The sequence below is a fragment of the Mauremys mutica genome, chromosome 11 (genome assembly GCF_020497125.1).
Source record: "Mauremys mutica isolate MM-2020 ecotype Southern chromosome 11, ASM2049712v1, whole genome shotgun sequence".
NCBI lineage: Eukaryota > Metazoa > Chordata > Testudines > Geoemydidae > Mauremys > Mauremys mutica.
In genome coordinates, this window is record NC_059082.1 from 25,941,416 (window position 1) to 25,963,515 (window position 22,100).

A 22,100-nucleotide genomic window follows, 5' to 3' on the forward strand; every position below is an offset into this window, starting at 1 on the left:
GTGATATAGATGCCATCGCAGTATTAATGGAGTGTTGTGGTGGCTCGAGGTATTTTGTCTTTGGAGTGGATCTGCTACAAATTTTTTCATGGTGTATTATGTGCCCCCTCCCCTCAAGTTTGACCTCAGATCACTGGCCAGTCCCAAAGTAAAAAGGTCAGTGGCAGGTTATTAACTCTCTTTAATCCCTTCACCGCATATCCAGAAAGTACAAATGTGGACTCATTTTTTCTCTTTTCATAGATACTTGTGAATAATGATGTATCTCATAAAATCACTTATTAATACAGCCATGGAAACTCAGTGGTTTCCATTCTCAAGATTGCATGAGTGCTTTTTCAATTTGGTATGGATTCACACATAGCTTTACTTTCAGTCTTGGTGTAAGTGAAACTTAGTTCGGTTGGTTATATTTGCCCTGATTTGGGGACATATCATAGACCTGGATCCTTAAATGAGTCCAGTTCATAAAGGTTTCCTTGAATCCAGTGCAAGATTTGAAGTTTATTATAAAATATAAAATCAGATGATCGATCCATGATTTGGATTCCATGGTGAACATTTTGCACAGCTTTATATGAAAGTGCAATATTTCCTGGCAGAATTTGATGTGCAAAGAATTTATCTGTATTCTTAAAGGGACATATTCAGGTTAAAATTCATATTTTGAAAGAAAAAATTCCTTACCTGTGATTCTAATTGGCTGAGCTTTTGAAGCCTTATGTTCAACCTGATGGCCTTTGGAATGAGGAGGCACACAGAGCCTTTGGCATGTGGCACAGGTGGAAATGGGGAGACAGAGTCCATAGCATGCAGGGTGGGGTGGCAGGGAGTCCTTGAAATAGAGGGTTTGGAAGGGTGACACACAGGGAGCTTGTGGGAGGGAATGGAGGAATGCAAAGAGCCACTGAGAGTCCCATGAGCTTGGCCTGCCTACAGAAGGAATTCAATTTGCAACCCTTTAGTGTTGCTTTATATTATTAAAATTAATTAAATATTTTTCACAGTCTGTTTTCCTTTTGCATTTCCTTCAGCCTGGATAATGAAACTAGGCAAATCTGTTTCACTCTTGTCCCTGACTAGCTTGACTTTCTCATCCTCGTGCTGGAACAGTGCTGTTGTATTTGGGCTGCAAATGGTGCAGGGAAATGAGATTACCAAAATCTAAACACAAGACTGTGTTCACTCACATTGTTTTAATATAATGAAAACATGTTCTATTGACATGAGGTTAATCTTGACTTCCTGACAGTGTCCCATTAAAACAATGATAGTGTGTTCAACTGCATTTGCTAAAATTTAGATTAATAAAAGAAACTTGGTTCTTTGGCCTTAAAATAAGCATTGTGTTTATTTTCCCATTACAGGAAACAGAGGAAATGGGACTGGAAGCTCACAGACGGGTGATGCACTTGGAAAGGCATTGGCATCTGTAAGTAATGATTATTGACACAGTATTCAGATTAATTTAAACCACATCTTGTTTAAAATGTTGATCATGGTTTCTCTTATTCATAGTTATCTTTTTGTTACTTATGAATACCTACAGTTAGCCATTAAATATGTCCAAAACATGGTAACCTAATGTGTTAATGCAACACTCCATGATACATTTGTGTACATTATGTCCATATCAAGGCAAATGGAAATTATTGCTTTTATTTGTGCGAGATTCCCATCAGATTTTTTTGCTGGGCATTTTCCTATTCTGCGGAAGATCAGGATATCACAGATGAGCAGGGATTGGAAAGTTGTGTACACAAAGCAAAATTTACAAACACTGGCTGTTTAGCCTAATCATAAAGCAATTTCTTTTCTGCGATATGTATATACAACTCCCATTTAAGTCAATTAAATTTATCTGAGGGCAAAAAGTGAAATAAAATGAAGTAATAAATTGAAACATTGCAAGTCCCTAATCTATTAAAAATTATTTAAACTTTTGTAGATAATAATAATAATTTTACAATGCAGTAAAATGGTATGTGTTAATAGTATTAAAGGAGCCATTATTTTTAATAGAACAGTCCCCAATACAGAACAAATTTTGAAATATTGTTTATATTCAGTGTCTGACTTAATGCTCTGTATAGCAGAAATTCCAGATCTATGGGTGGTGGCTGGGAAAGCTCTGCAAACTTCTGTTGCTTAGCACTCTGGACGCCTAATCCTGATTCAAGAGATAAAAATGACTCGTTTCCAGCTGCAAAAGACCATGTCTGGGCTGCTTCTGTTCTCCCCACCTCAGCCCACTGCACACAAATATGCACACTCATGCTGATGCTGTTAGTCTTGCTTTCCTCTGATGATCATATGTTAAAGGATGACCAGCTCTGATAATGTCAGATGGACTTCACTGATGTCCGTATCAGGTAGCAGATTTCTCTAAATCTGACTGTCTTTGGAGAGAAAAATATTGCCCCTGTTGCTTCTGCGGATCAGGTACCTAGTTAACAATTCAAGAGTGCAGAGGGCAGTCCTGTGTTTGGCTGCATGAACTGTCCATCTAGTAAAGAATTCGGGCCATTTTTGGCTCTGATCAATCTGAAGGAAAAGCTTCTTGGACATAGCAGTGCTTACAAGCATCGTGCTGTTCATTGTTGTACAGTTTTCCTAGGGCATGTATGGTCCACAGCCTGGCCAATTTTTTTTTTGCTAAAATCTTGGCCTTATGTGCTAGCCCAGACCCATGTGATCTTGTGAGATTTTCAGTTGCTCTCCATCTTTTTCCTGTTGAACAGATCCACGGGTATTTTTCTCTTACTGTGACTAGCTGGGAAAACCAGGCTCATGTTTGGAGAAAATTCCAAATTTACTGTGAGTGGAAGTCAGGGCAGGAATGTTTAATCTAACTGGTGGGTGGGCTTTGGTTGTCATAGTAACTTAGTTCTGTCATTCTATGTTGTTGCTTGGCAGGAGCAGCCAGGTCATTCCATAAATCATTTCTGTCATAGCTGATGGTGATGCATTCCATCTGCTCTATCAGTGCATGCCATAGTCTGCACACTTCAAATCCCTTGCTTCATCCATCTGCTCCCTTTACCCCAAATACACACACAGAGCACACTTTTCACAACTGTTCAGTAAGTAATACAACAACATTACTTTTTGAGGAAGGGAATCATAATGTTTGGCGTGAAAATGGTGCATTTAAATTTCAGTGGCTAATAAACTTTGTGAAATTGTATCTGTTTTCGCAAAGATTTTTTTTAAATGCTTAAATCGTCTTGCATATTTAAAGCCACTGTCTGTCTTTTTTAGATGTTAAACACCGCTACTAGTATTATTAGGAGGAATTTCTAGGTCTAAGATTCTGTTGATGTACATCTTACAAAGGCCTTTCATGTGTGAAACATCAGAGGCTACAACATTTGTTCCTCAGTTTAGGTATTAAAGACCATACAGAATACTGTGTGATTAAACATGTAAGGCCAGATAATACATTTGCAAAGGTTCTTTTATTTTAGGTTTAAGCCTGGATAATTGTGGTCTTAATCTCAGGGTAGGCAAGAAAGAGAATTGTACATGAAAGTATTTACACAAAGTTCCGAAAGCCCTGTGGATTATGCATTAGTTTGGATAATGAACTAGTGTAGATAGAAAGAAAAGAAAATCTGGGTATTTGTGCCATTTCTAATGTGTTTCCCTGAACATTTGCCAAACAATAACCCTTTAAGATTGTGCCCATGGAGGGTTATATGGAGGGAGAAACATCTGGTTTATTTCAGTGCCTAATGCCAAATCAAAACACTTGGTCTTTAATTTAGAGGAGATCAAACAGGAGGACTGTTTAACTTTGTTGATTATATCAGACCTCTTTGTGATAACTTGCGTTTTGATTCCTACCTCAGTACTATGGTAAAGGCCTTTGTGTGATCTGGATAGTTAAATGGCCAGTGGTCCCCTAACAAAAGAAAAGAAAATGTAGGGAAGTTGACTTTTAAAAGTAATTCATGAATTAAGTTTCTTTGTTGCTTTAGACTCAATAACATTAACATAACAAAGCTTAACTGAAATGTACACTGTAGTGTTTAAAAAATTGGACTAACAGCTCCGAGGTTTGGCGCTGCGGGCTCTCAATTGTGCATCTTTTGTCTAAGACCCTTTTCATTAGATACTGGCATATTGGCACCCTGCTGATTGGAATGGACCATGACTGATAGGAGGAGGAGTTTCATTTGTTGCAGTAAAATGAGTCATGTTACCGTTTAAGCCTGGCAGAAGGTGTCAGAGTTGTTCATCATTGGTCATTTAACAATACAGCAGCCATGGGTTGCATGCAGAATGTGTTCTGACTTTGTATTTAACCTGTGAGTTTTAACAGTTTTTTTTCTTTTTAAAATGATTTTTTTTAAAAAGATTTCTATGTAGATAGCTGAAAAAAATGGATTTTCTGGCTATGCTGGAAGAAGGCCAGGAGACACTGGGAGCTTTTCTTCACTACTGGGTAAGTCGACCTAAGTTACGCTACTAGCTACGCTAAGTAGTTTAGGTCGACTTACCCCTATGTCTTCACTGTGCCGTGTCAATGGGAGATGCTCTCTGGTCGACTTACCTTAATCTTCTCGGGGGCTGGAGTTCCGGGGTCGACTGGAGAGCACTTTGCTGTCAATTTAGTCGGTCTTCACGAGTCCTGGATGTAGTTTAATTAGGCTGCAACTTTATTCCTAAATGTCTGGGGGTACCCGGCAGATAAAAGTGTGCAGTGCAGGTAATTTCATAATCATTTACATATACCCAATGGGGTGAGGCTGCTGTCCCCCTTTACCCATCCTGGTCCCTAGCCAACCCACTGCTGGGGCTTGTCATCCTTTCCCCCCCCCCGTCCCCCGAATTAGGGTTAAGGGGGGCTATAAAGTCAGATGTTGGATTCTACAATGCCAGTCATAGGGGCCCCAACCCTCCCTCTCCGTTTCCACTCTTTTAATAACTCCTTTAAATTCTTTACCAATCCATTTCATCTGATCATTATATCCCTTCCCTATAGAGTACTCGTTCTGGGCATCCTCCCCACGCCCACATAATCAGTTGTGACATCACAGCCTAACCCTCGTTCCAGGTTCACCCCAGCTCAGCCTTCAACCTGCTCTGGGGAAAGCAAAAAGCCCCCACATTGCCTTGGCCAATCTGGTGCTGAAGGAAAAAGTCCTTCCCAGCCCCCCAAGAGAGGAGCGACTAGCATAATTCACACAGCAGATCATGACAAACCCTGGTATTTAACTACTCCCATGGGTGGGAGGATGGGTGCTGCTCCACCTGCTCCAGGTAAAAGAGGGCTTTTCCTGCACCAGCATGGACCTAAATGGTTCCTCCTCTTCCGGTCACTTGTGTTGAGGATGGTCAGCGTCCATACCCTGACCTGGTCTGAAGCTGTTGCAGCAAGTCCTTCTCTGGCTAGCCCTTAAATGAACGCACACCTTTTCCAACAAACCAGACAACAGCCCCCACCACTTAATGTGCGATAAGGTCATGCAAAAAGAAAATTTGATATGTTTTGTTCGGACATGGAATTTATTTTGTATACCACCCTTTCCTTTGGAATTTTTAAAGTTTACATAGCAAATTTTGCAAGACAGTGTAATCAAGACTTAAGTGAAATTTTATACTGATTTGAAGTTCTTTCATTTAAGTCATTGGAATACTGTTTTTTTACATATATTTTCTATCTCACATGTGAAAAATGAGGTGTGTGGGGTTTTTTGGAGTGTGGTTTTGGTATTTTTTGTTTCTTGGTCTTTCATATTTACATCAGTTAATAAAGTATATGCAGCCCATAAAGTCCTGCCTTTGACAGCTCAGGAAATATTATACTAATCCACCAGCTTCCAGCTTATCATCATTTTACCACTGAAATGTCAGATTGCGTTTGTGCAAAGTCACAACTAGTGGGTGAATGTAGTTTCAGACTGCCAAACAGCCATCTGAAGGTTAAAACATTTTCATCTCTGCTAGCCCTAGAATGAGAGATTTGAACTCATGACCTAGAAGAAAAATGTTCCATATCCCAGTACCTAGACCTATCCAGTTCCTTCTCCAGAACAGATTTTCAAGGCGCTTACAAATTTTAGATTTTAATTGGAAACTTAAAGATTTAATTTGCTGTTTTATCCAAAGTTACCCAACTGTATTATTATATAAAACATAGAAAGATATTGTTGGCAAGTTAGTAATAACTTTAAAAGTTCAAAACTTTGTATTATGTGTATATTTGGGAAGCTATTTGTCTAGAAATCAACCAGGGAAAATCTTTATGTGCAAAATAATGTTAGTAATAACAGCACAATTTCAGATGACTATTTTATTTTGTTAGATGGCACCAGTAATTAGAGTTCAGTCCTTTTCACGGTATTCTATCTTACTAAGGATTAATTTTTTTTTTTAAATAAGCATAATTTGTCAAGTTTTATAGGGTCTTTTGTCTGTGTAAAGGAGAGTCACAGTTATTCCTCCAAATTTTCCTGAAGAAGTTTTTATACATTATCCTCATTAATTATCTGTAGACTTGTTAACTTGACTCCTGCAATTCTTCTTGTATTTAATCCTAAAGTTCTTATAGTTTGAAAAAAGCATATTCGGCACTGCTTGTTTTGACAACTACTTGAAAATGAAAGCTCTACGGACTCTGGCCATTTTTAAAACCTTCCACGTAATAAAACAGAGCTACGATTAATGAGCCAATCTTTTCATCAAATTAACATTAGTGGTGACAACTGAAAGTATAAAAGTGAATCCAAATCAACAGATTTTTATTTTTACTGTTAGCTTTCACATGTATTGATAGATGTGTACATGCTTTTGTTGTTGTTGTTAGATTTATTCTCCTGACCATACCAGCAGTAGTTTTCCATCAAATCCATCAACACCAGTTGGATCACCGTCACCTCTCACAGGTAGGATCTACAGCTTGTCAATATTTTATTTGCTATTTTGAAAATGTCCTTGTTTGACTTCACAATGAAATCCATGGTAGTTTCCATGCATATCTAATGGCAATATGGCTGTTACAGTAAACTTTCAGTCTATTGTTTGTAGAATGTACTAGTATTGTACCTTGATTAAAAATGGTTTTAATTAATGTATTCACTTGTTTAAATAGTAACCAAAAAAACATAAAAACCCTCACCCAAACCCACTTGTTTGTCTAATTTATGTCTTATTTAACTAGTCTTGGCAGAATTTGATTTTTAGTTATTTGCAATTTTGATGGCTATATCATGTTTATTTTTAACATTTTAAAGATGTTTATCTGTTTACATTTTTAAACTTGCATGAAATTCTGGGGTTGAAGCATTTTTTATTTTATCAGTTTAAATTTTCATGGTTATGGGAAATTATAGGTGGAGTCAGAGTAGGGATTCAGACAATAATGATTTAATTACAGTAGACATTGAGATTCAAAAAGTTAAAACTTTATAGCTGTTAAAACATGAATTGTCAACATCATGTCAAAATATACAAAATAAATATCCTTAGATCAAATTCTTGTAAGTTCTCAAGCAATGTTTTTCTTACTTTGCCTGTCTGTAAATTTTGATGATCATCTCTGGGTGCGTGGGGGTAATGAAATTGATATTTACAAACGTTGACTACTAAAAATCTAATCCTCCCAAGCCTAGATTTAACAGATTTGAGGGGAAGACCTTGATGTATTTCTTTCCTTGTTTGTAACACAAACACTTATTGCTATTAAAGTTATAATAAGTCCAATATCACTTTTGCATAATTATTTTATGCTGCCTTTGGCCAATTAAAAAAAATTCTCATTTGCTAGGAATTTGAAGAAATCACATAAGAGTAATCTTATTTGTAAATATAGAATAGTAAAACTTGACATATTAAAAAGTCTGTACTTTGTTAAATGTTTTTCTCTACCATTTGAGAGAAACAGTACTCGTGATCTTTTTTTTTCTCCCTACCCCCCTCCCCCCTGAACAGTATACAAGATAATAGTGGAGTAGCTTTCCAAAACAAGTTGTGTGTTCCCTGTGGTGAAAATACAGTAGCCTGTGAAGTCATTCAGTTTTTGGGTGGGGCAGGTTTTCATTCATATTTCTCATGAACATTTTCATAATGTGAGGAACATACTTCTTGCAGTTTTCAAAATACGTACTCCGTATTGCAGCCATTTCTGCCCCCCACACTTTGTGTGTTAGTAGTGTGAATTTGGTAAGAAGCATTCCAGTGTGGAGATGAACTATGAGCAGCTGCTTAGAGCTATTAGTGAGTACTGCAGTTTTCACAGACACTGTGGCCTCAGCTGTCTAGTAAAAGTTGAACAGCTGTTCTGTACATAGAAAGGATTGTGAAAGCCCCATTGACTTAAATTTGTTGTTTAACAAAGAACTGGAATTATGGGCAGAGTGATGTAACTTTAACTCTGTTCATTCCTGTAGTACAATTTTGCTAAATTATTGACATAATTTTTTACATCAGCCTATTTTCCCACTCTCTGTTATCTGATGTATTACAAACTCCTCATTGATTTTCCTTTCCCTTGTTGACCAGTTTTCAACAAGGGCTTTTTCTTTTTTTTAAATTTGTTGCTAGCAGAAGTTGTGGAGTGTCCTTGACTCCAAGTGTCTTGTAATTTAGAGAAGTAAATCAGCAAATCTCTTTTTATTTGTTTATTTGGCACTTTTTTTTAAATGCACTCACCTCATCCAGTCTTTTGGCCATATTTAGTGGATGCTGTGCTAGTTTTCCGTGCATTCAGTTGATGAATTAACATCTCCTGGCTGACATGGCATACCTGAACAGCTGCTTTAGGCGTTTTTTTCTGTAATAACTGAAAAATGCATGTTGAACTGTGTAATGAAGGGATTAATGCATTTCTTTGATTCAGTGGTTACAGTTGAAGAAAAATGTCTTGTGTATCCTTGTTCTGCTGAGATGGCAGGTCACAGCCTATAGGTTTATGCAGTATATTTTTTTATCTTTTAACAATGAGGCAAAACTTGAAAGGGGGGTGCTTTGTGGGTAAAGGAGAGTAGGTGCAACATTTCAAAGCTGGTACTGTGAAAAAGATCCAAATTGGGATTCCTGATTAAGAATTCCACACCACTTAATCTTTGTGAGCACTGTAGACTTTATTGAATGACATTCATTGGTGGAATTGACCTTCAGTTTTGAGGAATGGAGACTTGAGTCCCTGCACTTCTGACTCTGCCCCAGCACCACTGCCCTTGTTTCCTAGATTCCGTAGAGATTGGAGAGCCCCCCAGTACTCTCAACCTGATTCCATCCTTATTTCTAGGTTCTAATTGGTAACCTATAGTAGGTTCCACCAAATAGCACTGGGATCTTCTTCAGGGGAGAGAACAGCATCTCTTTTAGAAACACCTCCAATCTTGATTTTAAATTTGCCTGTGATAGAGAATCCACCACAACCCTTGATAAGTTGTTCTTGTGGTTAATTACCCTCACTTGTGAGTTAGGAATGCTGGGTTCTATTCCTAGCTATGCCACTCATACCCAGTGAGGCAAAATTCAGAGTTATTACTATTATATTTATCGTTATTGACACTCTTGGCAGCCATCTTCTATCTGGACCAAAAAACCCAAAACCCCACCACCATTACTGACTTGATAAAAGTATTAAAAAGTAAACACATAACGTGTCCTAAAATAAAAAATGTTTTCTGAACAGTGTATTAAAACACTTCATATTTCTTATAATCGGTGGTTGAAAGAAACCCCAACCAAAAAATAGTTTCAGTAAAATAGGATGAATAGTGATGTTTTTTGCCAAATCTAAAATGGCTGCTGACACGTTTAATGGTATTCTTAGAGTTCACCTCTCTTCCCTTTTTATATAATTAAAAGGCCTTGTTTATTTATTAGTCTAGTTATTCTAGGCTTGGGTAACTCATAACTCATTAATTCTTTAATTGTGAATCAGGGATCAGGGATCAAGCGTTCAGAAATAATGAGATTGCCTTAAAACTCTACAGATCTTTTTAAAATAATAACTTTAGTGTTTTTTATTTGCCTTCTGACTTTTGAGTCTCTAGGTTCACATTCCCAAGCTTTTCTTTGCAACAACGAGGACTAGAAATGTTCATTTCTTTAAAAAGAGAGATGCCATAACAAGAAGACTCCAAGAGCTGGAGCTTTAAGAAAAACACCAAATATTATGATCTAACAGTAAAATCATGAGCAGTGGTAACTCCTCTGTCTCACCTTCCCTTGCCTAAATTGAATCCCCATCCTGCAAAAACTTACACGCATAACTTTTCAACATGGCTTCAATGGACCTGTACATGTGTCTAATGTTACACGTGTACACATCTGCATGATTGGAGCCTTGACATTTTGAGAATCTCTTCTTCTGGGATTGGAGGCATTCACTCAGTGAACTTTGAGGAAGTGGGGGAGGGGGAGGGAAAACAGCCCAGTGCTGGCCCTAACATATGTTTGGAAGGTAAGGAGTTGGGGAAGGCTGGGCTGAGAAGGTGAAAACAAGGGATAGCTCAGTGGTTTGAGCATTGGCCTGCTAAACCCAGGGTTGTGAGTTCAATCCTTGAGGGGACCATTATAGGAATCTGGGGCAAAAATCTGGCTGGGGATTGGTCCTGCTTTGAGCAGGGGGGGTGGACTAGATGACCTCCTGAGGTCCCTTCCAACCCTAATATTCTATGATTCAACAGCATTAAGATTGTTATGTATGACCCCTGGAAATCTTCACTTCTTCGGCTTATTTGTTTTTTCCTGCTGCTATGTGGGTGCTGCACTAAAAGCTGCAGTTATTAATTGCAGGGGTAGTGGTGCCAGAATGCTTTTTAATGTAATTGATAGATTTCATGAACAAATTTCTGTAAGAGGCAGTGGGGAGAGGCAAGCAGGAAATTAGTGCCGTCTGGCAACCTGCATGGCCATGGAAACAAAATACACCAGTAATATTAAAAAGTCCCCCATTATTACCAGAAGTGTGATTAACTGCAGGTTGCACTCAGATATTTTTGTGAGGGGTCCCAGCCAAATAGTTTTGCTCTGGGCGTAATTATAGTGAACAACACCTCTGTTGTCCAAAATGTAGTCGTACATTGAATGCTAGATGAATATGTGCAGGTTTAGAAGATTCATGGTCTGATTAAATAAGTAGGCTGCTTTCTTTCCTGAGGTTTTCAGTTTACATTCTGCTTTTATTTATTCCTTTCTGACTAATATTTAGAATACCACTTACTTTAGGGAGTGGTGTATTCATTCCCTCCTATCAATAACTGGCGCTCGTTAAAGCTAATTATGGGTTTCCATAAGAAGTTGCTGTCTCCTAAAATGGCTTTTCAGTATGATCCTCGAGCTGAGCCTAAAAATTCTGAAAGCTATTTAGACAACATTTTTCTAAGATTTAACTGAGTATTATCCTCAAAAGTAGGAAATGACAGGTAATACTGAGGAGATTATAGATGCAAGATCAGGAATAGATGAGTGAGGTGAACATTTGTGGTTACACCCTGATACTCTGATATTTATTTTGAGAGAAAATCCTAGTACAGTCATGGCAAATCGGTGCTTGTATGAAATCAGAGATCCTCATTTTAACTTAAACTTTGAAAGGAGATATCCGAGATGTTTTTGCAGTTGTGCAGGATGCAGTTCGTTTCTTAAATGAAACTCTTGTTTTAAAGGGTAACTGTTTGTGGATCACTGAACAAAGGAACTATAACATTATTAAACTTCTTCCCGGGTTTCCAGGAACAGAGCTCTGGCTGTTATTAAAGGAACGAGCCCACAGGCTCTTCCTTTAATGAGTTGTTTTGGATTGTATGTCCATAATTTATTAATGTAATTGCTTTATTATTACATTTGTATGGCTAAAAGGAAGCTGTCTTTAATGGACATAGAAATACATGTAGTCTTTATAAAAGATGCATTATTAGCTGATGAGAAAAATACGTGTACTACTTCAGGCTTTGTGTTTAGAAAGTTCTTTTTCAGTCATTGCAGTTCATACCTATTTATTCCTAAATTGTACATGGTCGTGAATATTTTATATGGCAGATTAGAATGTTTATATTTTAAACTTGCAATAAAAATATGGGTAATTTGAATATAATTGCTACTTTGCTGCAGAGATAAATAATTGTTTTTCTTCAGCTGAAATGAAATGTGTTCTAATTTACCTTAAATACATCTGAGATAACAGCTGGATCATATTTATCTTTTATTTATATATATATAAAAAAAATCTTTAGCTTCCTAAATGTGACATGCATAATGTGTACAGAAAGATTTCAGCTGCGGTAGTTGGAAAAAACTAATTTAGAATAAAACTAAGCAAAGTAACGCGTGCAACTTAATGAGAGATGTCATGGAGAAATGACATCCAAAACAATTTTTATCTTCAGTTCCACGCCCAGCTGATTTTTAGTTAAGAATATATACTAATTTATTTATAACTGCTTCAAGGGCATAATTACACATCACTAATTTAAAACAAAATTCAATAACATTTTTATCATAATGATACTGGGAAGAGACAGGAGCTTCACAGGTATAATTCACTGCATTAGTTGCTGGCTTTTTGGAAAATCAGAAAATATAACTTTGTATATAATAATAAGTAACAGTAGCTGGGATCTTTCATCAACAATAAACATTTAAACCTGCAGGTGCCATTATCTAAAAATTGTCAGTTACAGAGAAAAATGAAGAAACTCGATCTCCTTTGCCAACCCTTAAATTACCCTGTCTTCATACAAATTATGTTATAGTTCACTATGTTAAAATTCGTTCGGTGCATAAATGTACGTGTTAACCTGTACAATTTTGGCAGGTGCCAGTCAGTGGTCTAGGACTGGAGGACAAGCTCCCTCATCTCCAAACTATGAAAACTCTCTCCACTCTTTGGTAAGAATTGTTTGAAGCTACATACTACTTTCTAGCTAACACTTGAAGGTTCATTTTTGTATAAATCCTGAATATCATTAATGATAACAGTAGGATATCATTACAAATGAATTTTTTGCTAACAAATGGTCTGGTTCAATTGAACAATATAAGACACACAGGGTGTGTCTTTCACCATCTGTTCCTTGGGCATCAGGCTTCTATGCTAAGGACAGCTGGTGCCAAAACACTGTTATGAGATTCCAGTACCTTTTCACAAACCCATAGCTAATTCTTATCTAAAGCTCACTTTGTAGAGTAAAGATAAAGTAAAAGATTTAATATCTTTGCATTTATATGTACTTTTTTTTTTTCTTACATGGTAATCCTGTGGGCTTTTTGTCATTACACTGTCACTAAAGTATTAAAATTGGGCATGTTTAGGTTTAAGTATTATAAACTTATTGTTATTGGGGAACATTACTGTATTGTGCTGAAAAGGACATACTTTCTATACAGAAGAAAACACAGGGAAGAAACTACAGTGCTGGGGAGATGAGGGGAATTTGTATGTAATAGGATTGAAAAATCTCCAAAGGGTTTTAGTTGCTGTCTTTCCTTTGCTGGTACAGTGTCGGGAAGGGGAAAAAAGAACTGATAGAATATTGAGCAAGGCTTTGGTTATTTGTTAATAATTCTAGTTTTCAAAAATGTAATTCCTTTTTTTCTGTGACTAACAGAAACAAATATAAGATAAATCAATTTCCTTTTCTTCACACATTTTGCAATTACATGTAAACAATATGTGCATCTTAGAATGCTAACATAACTGCAGTGTTGAGCATTTAGCCTTTTCATACCTTAATATAATCAGATCTCTGTTGCATTAACTTGACTAACATTTTATGCTGACATGCACATCAGCTGTTTCCTCACCTCTTTTTTGAATTAATCTTAACCTGTGCTTTGCTTCCTGTTCTGTCTTGACTTTGCCAGAAAAATCGAGTTGAGCAGCAACTTCACGAGCATTTGCAAGATGCAATGTCCTTCTTAAAGGATGTCTGTGAGGTACTATTTCTCTTCAGATGGTGCCTTTTTGTGTTTCAGTTAATTCTACTTACATATTCCTATTAAAATCTTAAATTAGCACAGTGTCCAGTCTTTTGCCTCCAACACTTTGCCATTTTAGTTTCTAGAGCGCTGCAAGACCAGAATCATCTTTGCTTATTTCTCTAAATTCTGGCAGTGTACAGAACTTGTGCATTTACTGGGTTGGAAAATGTTCCAACATATGTTCATACATTTAATTTCTGAAGTTTATAACAACATTTCAGAATTTGTGCAGAGCTGGATTTGGAAAACAATTACTTAAAACCTTGGGCTAAAGCCTTTTCCAGCCTTTGTAACCATATACCCTCAAAAAAAGTCACTACCTTAGGAATTGTTATCTAAAAGGTGATACTGATTTTATATTTTTTCTCATGCACTACAAAGCTTTTTATTTTTTGTTACTCGTTGTATTTTTTTTTCTGTTCAGGCTGTGTAGTAGAAACTAAATAGCATTATTGACCTTATAGTATGCTTTGTTTTAAGAAGCAACCATCTCTTTGTTTCTGAGATGGCATTCATTTCACATCTCTAGATATCTTATTCTTTTTCCTGTTTATTTATAGTGCTGTAGGTGCTTTGAAGCCTTTCTTTTTGATTTTGCATTTCATTTGCTGTCTTGTATATCTCCCAAAGTAGAAACCATTACAATATAATGAATTAAGCAGATGTATATAATAAATGACCTTTAGTGCTCCTCTTAACTCTCAACAGCAGTCTCGAATGGAGGATCGCTTGGATAGACTTGATGATGCCATCCATGTGCTACGAAACCATGCTGTGGGGCCTTCAACAAGCCTTTCAGGTGGCCATGGAGATATACATGGTTTATTGGGGCCATCCCATAATGGGCCAATTGGAAGCCTAAACTCAAATTATGGAGCATCTAGCCTCGTAACAACCAATCGACAAGCTTCAATGGTAATATTTTTTTAAAACACATGAATAAATAAGTGTTTTGTCTGTAACTGTTAACTTCTAATCTCCTTAAATCATAATACAGCCTAAAATGTTAAAGCTTGACTGAAATTTGTGCTATGTACACTTTCAGTGAAATTTATCAAGAATACTAAAGATGCACTGATTGTAGAAAAGAAATGGCAGGCTGCTGCACCTGCTACTGGTTTCCAATTAGAGGGGATTTTGAGGGTGGGGCACAGGGGGGAAGGAGGAGAAAAACTTAGACTTTGGCCTGGTTAGTGGCCCATAAAATCCTGCTGTGACCATATGCAGAAAGCTGAGACTTTCTGCTGAGAGTATTTGAGCTTATACATGCATTTTTTCCAGATGTGTAATAATTGGCAGAACAGTTTTCTCCTTGAAATGGTGAATAGGGAGATTGAGTGGGAAAAGCAGTCATGAAGGACAGAATTTCAAGTGTTCTGGTCTGGAAAAGCTGTTTATTGTAAATTGGTACTAGTCTTCAATAGCAGATGCTGGCAGAAGACTGGAAGGAAGCTGTAGGAATGTGGAACCATAGTGTGTACAGACTCAAAATTTAACTTTTTTTTCCCCTTTAAATGAAAACGGGTTTTGAGCACAGCTGTAGAGTAAGTAACAATCAAGAGGAAACCAGTTTTAGATTAATCCTTAAGAAGAGTGAAATAATTCAATCAATCTTTTTTAGTTTTTTTTAAACATATGAACCATTCTGAGAAAAATGGCATTAAGACTTTTGTAGATCAAAAATATTTGTTGAAAGCATCACACTACATAGCAAATGAAGTCTGCTCATAACTTTGCTTCCTTCACCAGCCCCTCCCCAAAAAGAGCTTAAACAAAAAAAGTTTTTAAAAATGCATATTATGGTGTGCCATATGTTTGCATGTTTACATCATAATTTTAAAGACGGGTTACATGCTGTGAAATTTTCTATTATAAAACAGATTCACAGCTGGGTGCTGTGTGATCAAGGTGAAATTTCACCTATCATCAAAATAATTAGGTACCCCAATTGCTGAAGGGTTTGTATTCTATAAAACAGAATTAGTTCCAGGTTTTCCCATTCACAGGTCAGATATCCATTTATATTAATTTTAGAGCCAGTGCAGTAAACCTCAAAAGAGGCTGGTTACTTTCCTATAAAAAGGTTTTTTGTTTTTTTGTTTTTATTTTCAGCAGCACATGCAACTTCAGGCATTCCCATCATTTCACAATAGGCTTTAAGTAATGAAGCAGGTTATGTATAAATCCTTTGAAATTAGAATTCTCTCTTCTTTATGTTGCCCATGCAGTTAAGGAATGCTGTAAAAGGGAGAATTTTATGGTATTCCAGTATATAGAGACTGAAGTTGAGTATTATGGTGGAAAACTGTAGCTCTTTTAGTTGAAAGAATGTGTCTCTCTGAAACTGCAAGACTGTTTTAGCAAAGGAGATTGCTCTGTCTGAGGTGTGAAACCTTCTGATCTTCTTTCTCTTCACTCTGAATTTGTTTACGTGGTTAGTATATCCTCCTGTTTCTGTATGAGTTGTGGCTGATCCGTTATTTGTGTTGAGCCATAGCAACATCTGCCCACGCTAAAGACACTCAAACAATTTGCACATTCTTTGAAATGCCACACGCCATCATAAAGCATCTTAGGGTGTATCAGAGTATATAGAATATGACGGCTGTTGTAGAGCAGGAAAATTAATTCCCTGCTCTCTTGTGGAGGTATCTTTCAAAAGGGTGGAGGGGTAACAAATTAACCACTTCGAAAAGAAAATGGGGGATTAAAAGAGGAAAAATAGGGTTCGAACAAAAGATCTTGAGCAACATATTTCATGTGCTGCTTTTGGTCACGGGTATAAATCTATTGTAACCAACAGCAAACTTTATCCCCATATATGGGTTAAAAACATATTGAATTTCCCACTAAACTGGGCATAGTCAGTCAAGTGTAGATGATGCCAAAGTGTATTAAAATGCTTTATTTTAAATTGTGTTTTAGAGTAGGTTAGGATAAGCTTTATAAAGTTTTAACAAAATATGTACCAATGGAAAATTGCTGGCCAAACTATATTATAAAACAGCTCCTCAGGATTTTGGCTTAAATTGTTTAAGCACAGCAGAGTGGTGATTGTAGACTGGGTCTGTAATACTGTACTGGATTTTTATTTTTGATTGAGAGTTGCTATCCATCCATCTAAAACAACAAATAAATCAGCAAATGTAATTTAGGGCAGGAAAACAAGAAAGTGCATGCTTTGCTTTGTATTCCAGGCTGCCTGAGTGTATGAACCAAAGTTCCGTCAAAGCACTCTGTCTTCTCCTTTCAATTGTCTTGAAAATTGGGTAAACTGAAACGTCATTCAGCTGAAGCTGTTTCTTTGTTACACCAGCGTAACCCTATTTATTGCAACAAAGAGCAGAATATGACCCATTTATGGCTGATCCAACGACCTGCTGCACGCCCCGTGATGTCACTTGGAATTGAACGAACTCAGCAGGTCACAAGGTGTAGCCTTCGCACATGTGCATAGCAGAGGTTGGCATCTAGGCTTAGTGGTACATGACTGGCTGTTTTTAACATTAGTACAGTAATGACCAAAATGGACATGGTCCATACATATACATAGGAAGGCCATAGACACAGTATTTGACAATCTGTTCATTTGGAAAGCTTTATTTATTTTACCATTCTTTTTTTTTAAATGGTATCTACACAAGCAAACGGGAGGAAGAATTCTAATGAGAGAGAGAGAGAGAGAGAGTGAGTTTTATGTGACGTGTGTACTGGGTTTTAAGAGATGGGCCTTTGTTTGCTTGTTTAGTAACTAATTATCTCTTTGTTATGTTTTTGGAGGAACCTTCCATAAAACTTATATTAAGGAAATAATGAGCTTTTATCGGCCAACAAAATGCATATGTTAATAGAAGAAATCAACATTGATAAGGTTTTTATGATTTGGAATATATTTCTCTACCCAAAGAATTATGTTCATCTGGATTTAGCAGTAAATGAAATCTATCTTCTGCAAAATCTGAATACAAGACATTTTAGCTCTTTAATAATAATAATAAATTAAATTTCCCTAGAAGATGATCTTGGCAGAAGAAGCTAGGAAATGAGTAATTTAACTCCTTTTTATGTAATTACTGTAACCAGACATGGTTTTATTTTAACATTTGCTTAATTTTTGAGCCAGGTTTATTTTAAAACTCCAGTTGGCTTCATTTCCTGCTCTCTGAATGTCCTTGGTTTCTATTTTGCAAGGCTGTCCATTACACTTACTGTGGTCTTTATTCAAGGAAATGTTTTAATAACTAAAAGTCATCAAATATTATATGGCTTTTGCAGAGGATTGTTTTTTATTTCATGTAATATTTCCTTGTAAACAGGAAGAAATACTCCTTCAATTCCTATTCAAACCAGTTAGTGTGTTTTCTGTTTACTGGTCTGTAATATAATGGAAAGGGCACAGCATGAATTGATAAAAGCCAGGAAACTGAGTTAAGGATGAAAATCAGTTCTTAGCTCACTCTGTTGTTCCCAGGTACAACAGGAATCTCTGAAGAGTGGGTGATCTTAGCAGGAAGTACCATATCTGCTGTAATACCTTTTCACCAAAGGGCAGTTTAAGGCCCCAGTCCTGCAAGCTGTTCTGTCCAGACCAACCCCTGTCCCTGAACCAGGTCTCCACTGATGTCAGCGCAACTCTATAGAGACTATATTCACATGGAACAACTTGTGGAATTGGACCTGAGTGTAGAATTTTGACTCCTGAGCTCCATCAGGTGTCTCTGCTGAGTTTAACAACTGCACTCAGCATAGTTTAAACTTGGTTGTAGCCAAATTGACCAGGTCATGTAGTTCAAAAAATATTTAGTCCAGATGTATTGGGGCATAAGCTTTTGTGGGTAAAAAACTCATGCACTTGAAGAAGTGGGACTTTTACCCATGAAAGCTTATGCCCAAATAAATCTGTTAGTCTTTAAGGTGCCACCGAACTCCTCGTTGTTTTTGTGGATACAGACTAACACGGCTACCCCTCTGATACTTTGTCCAGCTCAACTCTCTGGCCTGTCTATGTAGGTGAAGACTAATTCTCAGTTTCCCAGCTTTTGTGAGTTATGCCTCCTGATGGTTTAAATTTAATATTTAGAGTGAAGCATGTGAAGCAAAACTGTACTTAACAGGAGATGGGTTTCTTTCCTTACATATCATTCTAAATCTTCCCCACTTAGGATAGTCTAATACAGTTTTTTATGTTTCATCTACTTTTTCATTAATTATATCATCAAAAATACTCTGCAGAAATCCACTTTTCTCTATGGCCCTGTAGGATTACTACATCCTACTATTTAAATTCATAAATCATATCGGGTTAATCCAAATCAGTTTGCAAACACGTTTTTTAAAATTTGACAATACGCAACTTTAGATTAAGTAGTCAGTGTTTACATACATGTTATGAATGGATTATCTATGTATGCCTGTATTTAGAAACATTTTAAAATAAATATTATTCACTCAGTAAACCATAATAATTGCTCTATATCATGTAAATACTTTAAAGAGCATTTTTAAAACCCCCATCTACCCAATAGATTTCAGCGTGTCTTTGGGAGCTTTTGTGTTTGCAATGTAGTGAAAATATGTGGTAGATTGCGTGCTTTGTATAGATAACAAAGAAAAGTAATGCATCTACCACACATGGTAAATACCTAAACTACTTTGAAAAATATTAAAATATTTATTATATTTTAGGTTGATTGCTTCCCAGATTTTTCTAAAACTGAAACTGCTTTTCATCTACAGTCATAAAGCATGTCTTGGTCAATTGATTTCAATACATAAAAATGGAATATAAAGAGAAATTGAAGTATCTTTAAGGTTTACTTAAAAGTAAACATGAAAACTTCTAAGTTAAAGTTCAGAACAATCCTTTTTTGTTTGAAAAAATTAAATCCTGCAAATCCATTATAATGGACATACTGGCACCACCTTAATTATAATAGAGCACCTCTTTCAATAAACTACATTAGGTGAATTGCCTCGGGACGCACAAATAATCAAGATGTGGATTAAAGTTACGTACTTGAGATCATCAGTAATCCATGCACTATTGTTTAAACAGCTAGACTGAATGAGATCTAGAATTAGTTCACCTTTACTCATATGCAGGTTTTTTTCATCGTGTGCCATTGTTTTATTCTTCTCACTGTGGAGCAACTCATTAGACTTAACGTTTTTCTGTTGTGAGAACTAAACCCATTGGTCTAACTAAATGCAAACAAATCCCTCTGAGTGCTATAGTGTACGTACAGCAATGTAGAAAGAGAATCCACAAGGCAAGATGATGTCATTTTTTGGAGTCTGACTTTTATTCTGAAGAGAAGGTTCACAATTATTGAAATTTAGACAAGTATTGCATGAGGATCAACCCTCCTCACTCAGATAGCAGGCTGTCAGCTGTATGCTAATGAGCTGAACAATTAAAACGCCATCCTATCTGGCCTTAGTGAGCAGGCCGCTCTACTGAGACAAAGAACTGTTTGTACACCTGTTGTGCATGTGGACAGTCCCATTCTAATGTGGTATAAAGATTAGAGTAAAAGCTTGAGGGATATGGTGAGCAAGGGTTAAAAGGGACAACAGTGACTGTGAAAGTTAAATTTTCCAGGAAATGGAGGAGAAACATTTGTGAGAGGAATCAAGTTACAAAGAAAGAGTTCTGCTAACTTCATTATGCTGAAATATTCCAGATTGCGTGCTTCAAACAAGTCCCATTCTGCTATAGTATGATGTAACAGGATGGTGGGGGGGGGTTGCCTTTTTTTTTTTTTTTTGCTTTGTGATACATGTGTAAATACAGGGAAATACTTCCACTGCAATGCAAATGCTTTTGTTTTTCTTATGAAGATAATATTTTAAATGTATTTCTGTAACTGGTGTTTGTAGCTGCAGTGCAAGAAAACAGACTGAAACAGTCTTAGAGGGAACTGCAGAGTTTTAACAAAGGATCCATATTTGAAGTGTTTATTTTTAAAAATATACCCAATGTTCATTTACTAAAAAGAGGGAAAACATACACACACCCGCCAAAAAAAAGCATTAAAAGTGCTGATGGGATGTAAAGGTGAAATCATTTGAGTTAGGATTCAGTTACAAAGTAAAGTTAAGGGGCTGCAAGCTTTTCACATCTCTTTAAGGGGGCCCAAGCCTTTTGATGAACTATGTGCATAGAAGTCAGTGGGAATTGAAGGCATTGGGCACCTTTTAGGAGATTCTGACTGAGACCTTCCCAGGATCAGTCCTTTAATTAGAATTCCAGTGTTTGGGTGTGTGAGGGTGATTTGTCTGGTTAATATGAAAGCCATGAGAGAGAGAGAAGCAGAGTACAATTTATAAAATTAAGCTGTTATATTGGATCTAAAGCATTTCTCCTTGGGGCTCTATCTTTAAATTAAATTAAAGTTAATTAAAGTTCACCTACCTGTACTGTTCTTGATAACTTGTGTTTTAATCAACTATGTACAACTGTCATCTCTCACTGTTAACTTTAATTCAGTTGATTATTCAAGGCCAGAAGGGATCATTGTGCTCATCTTCTCTGACCACCTTTATAGCACAGGCCATAGAACTTCCCCAAAATAATTCTTAGAGCAGATCCTTTAGAAGAACATCCAATCTTGATTTTAAAATTGTCTAATACATTCAGTTTACATCACACACTTGAGACCAAAATGAACACATTTTTGATGTGCTGGTCAATTTAATAATATGAAATACTTGAAGTAAAATTTTTCTACGAAGCTCATTAGCCTCAGTTGTTTGCTTCAGTTTTGTGAGCATATACTACCAGGTATTGGAACGTAGTGTTAGATTCAGCTTTTTTTATTTCCAATCTATTTTCTGAATTTGTCAGAATTGATCTATTGTTCTGTCATTTTTAGATCATCCCTAGATTTTAAAGTTGCCAAGAAACTGGCAGCTGTTATGTTATGTTTGTACATTGCTTGAAGATTTTTTTGTAAATAGGTTTTGGAGCTAACTTGCCCTTGAAGACATCTAATGTCTGTAGCTTGAATAAAAGCACCCTCATGTGTTAGGATTAAGAATAACCAGGAAAATGAAAAAAGCACAAAACCTTCAGGACAGTATATTATAAAGTCTTATATTAATAACTTTTTTTAAGAAAGAGTTTCACATTCTCTTTTTTTGAGACGGTTGTTTTGTAT

The 22,100-nt window shown here is 36.5% G+C and overlaps 1 protein-coding gene across 23 annotated transcripts in view; it reads left to right on the top strand.

Annotated features, from left to right (window-relative positions):
* Window positions 1-22,100, top strand: part of TCF12 (transcription factor 12) — a 328,520-nt gene that overhangs the window by 292,378 nt on the left and 14,042 nt on the right. For 17 of the 23 annotated variants that reach the window (XM_044980195.1, XM_044980193.1, XM_044980207.1 and 14 more), the window contains 5 exons: window positions 1,368-1,432; window positions 6,812-6,890; window positions 12,776-12,849; window positions 13,825-13,896; window positions 14,650-14,856. In XM_044980195.1, the coding sequence (XP_044836130.1) occupies window positions 1,368-1,432; window positions 6,812-6,890; window positions 12,776-12,849; window positions 13,825-13,896; window positions 14,650-14,856 (497 nt within the window). The remainder of the gene's footprint in view (window positions 1-1,367; window positions 1,433-6,811; window positions 6,891-12,775; window positions 12,850-13,824; window positions 13,897-14,649; window positions 14,857-22,100) is intronic. The other 6 variants (XM_044980202.1, XM_044980205.1, XM_044980206.1 and 3 more) reach the window with 2 other exon arrangements.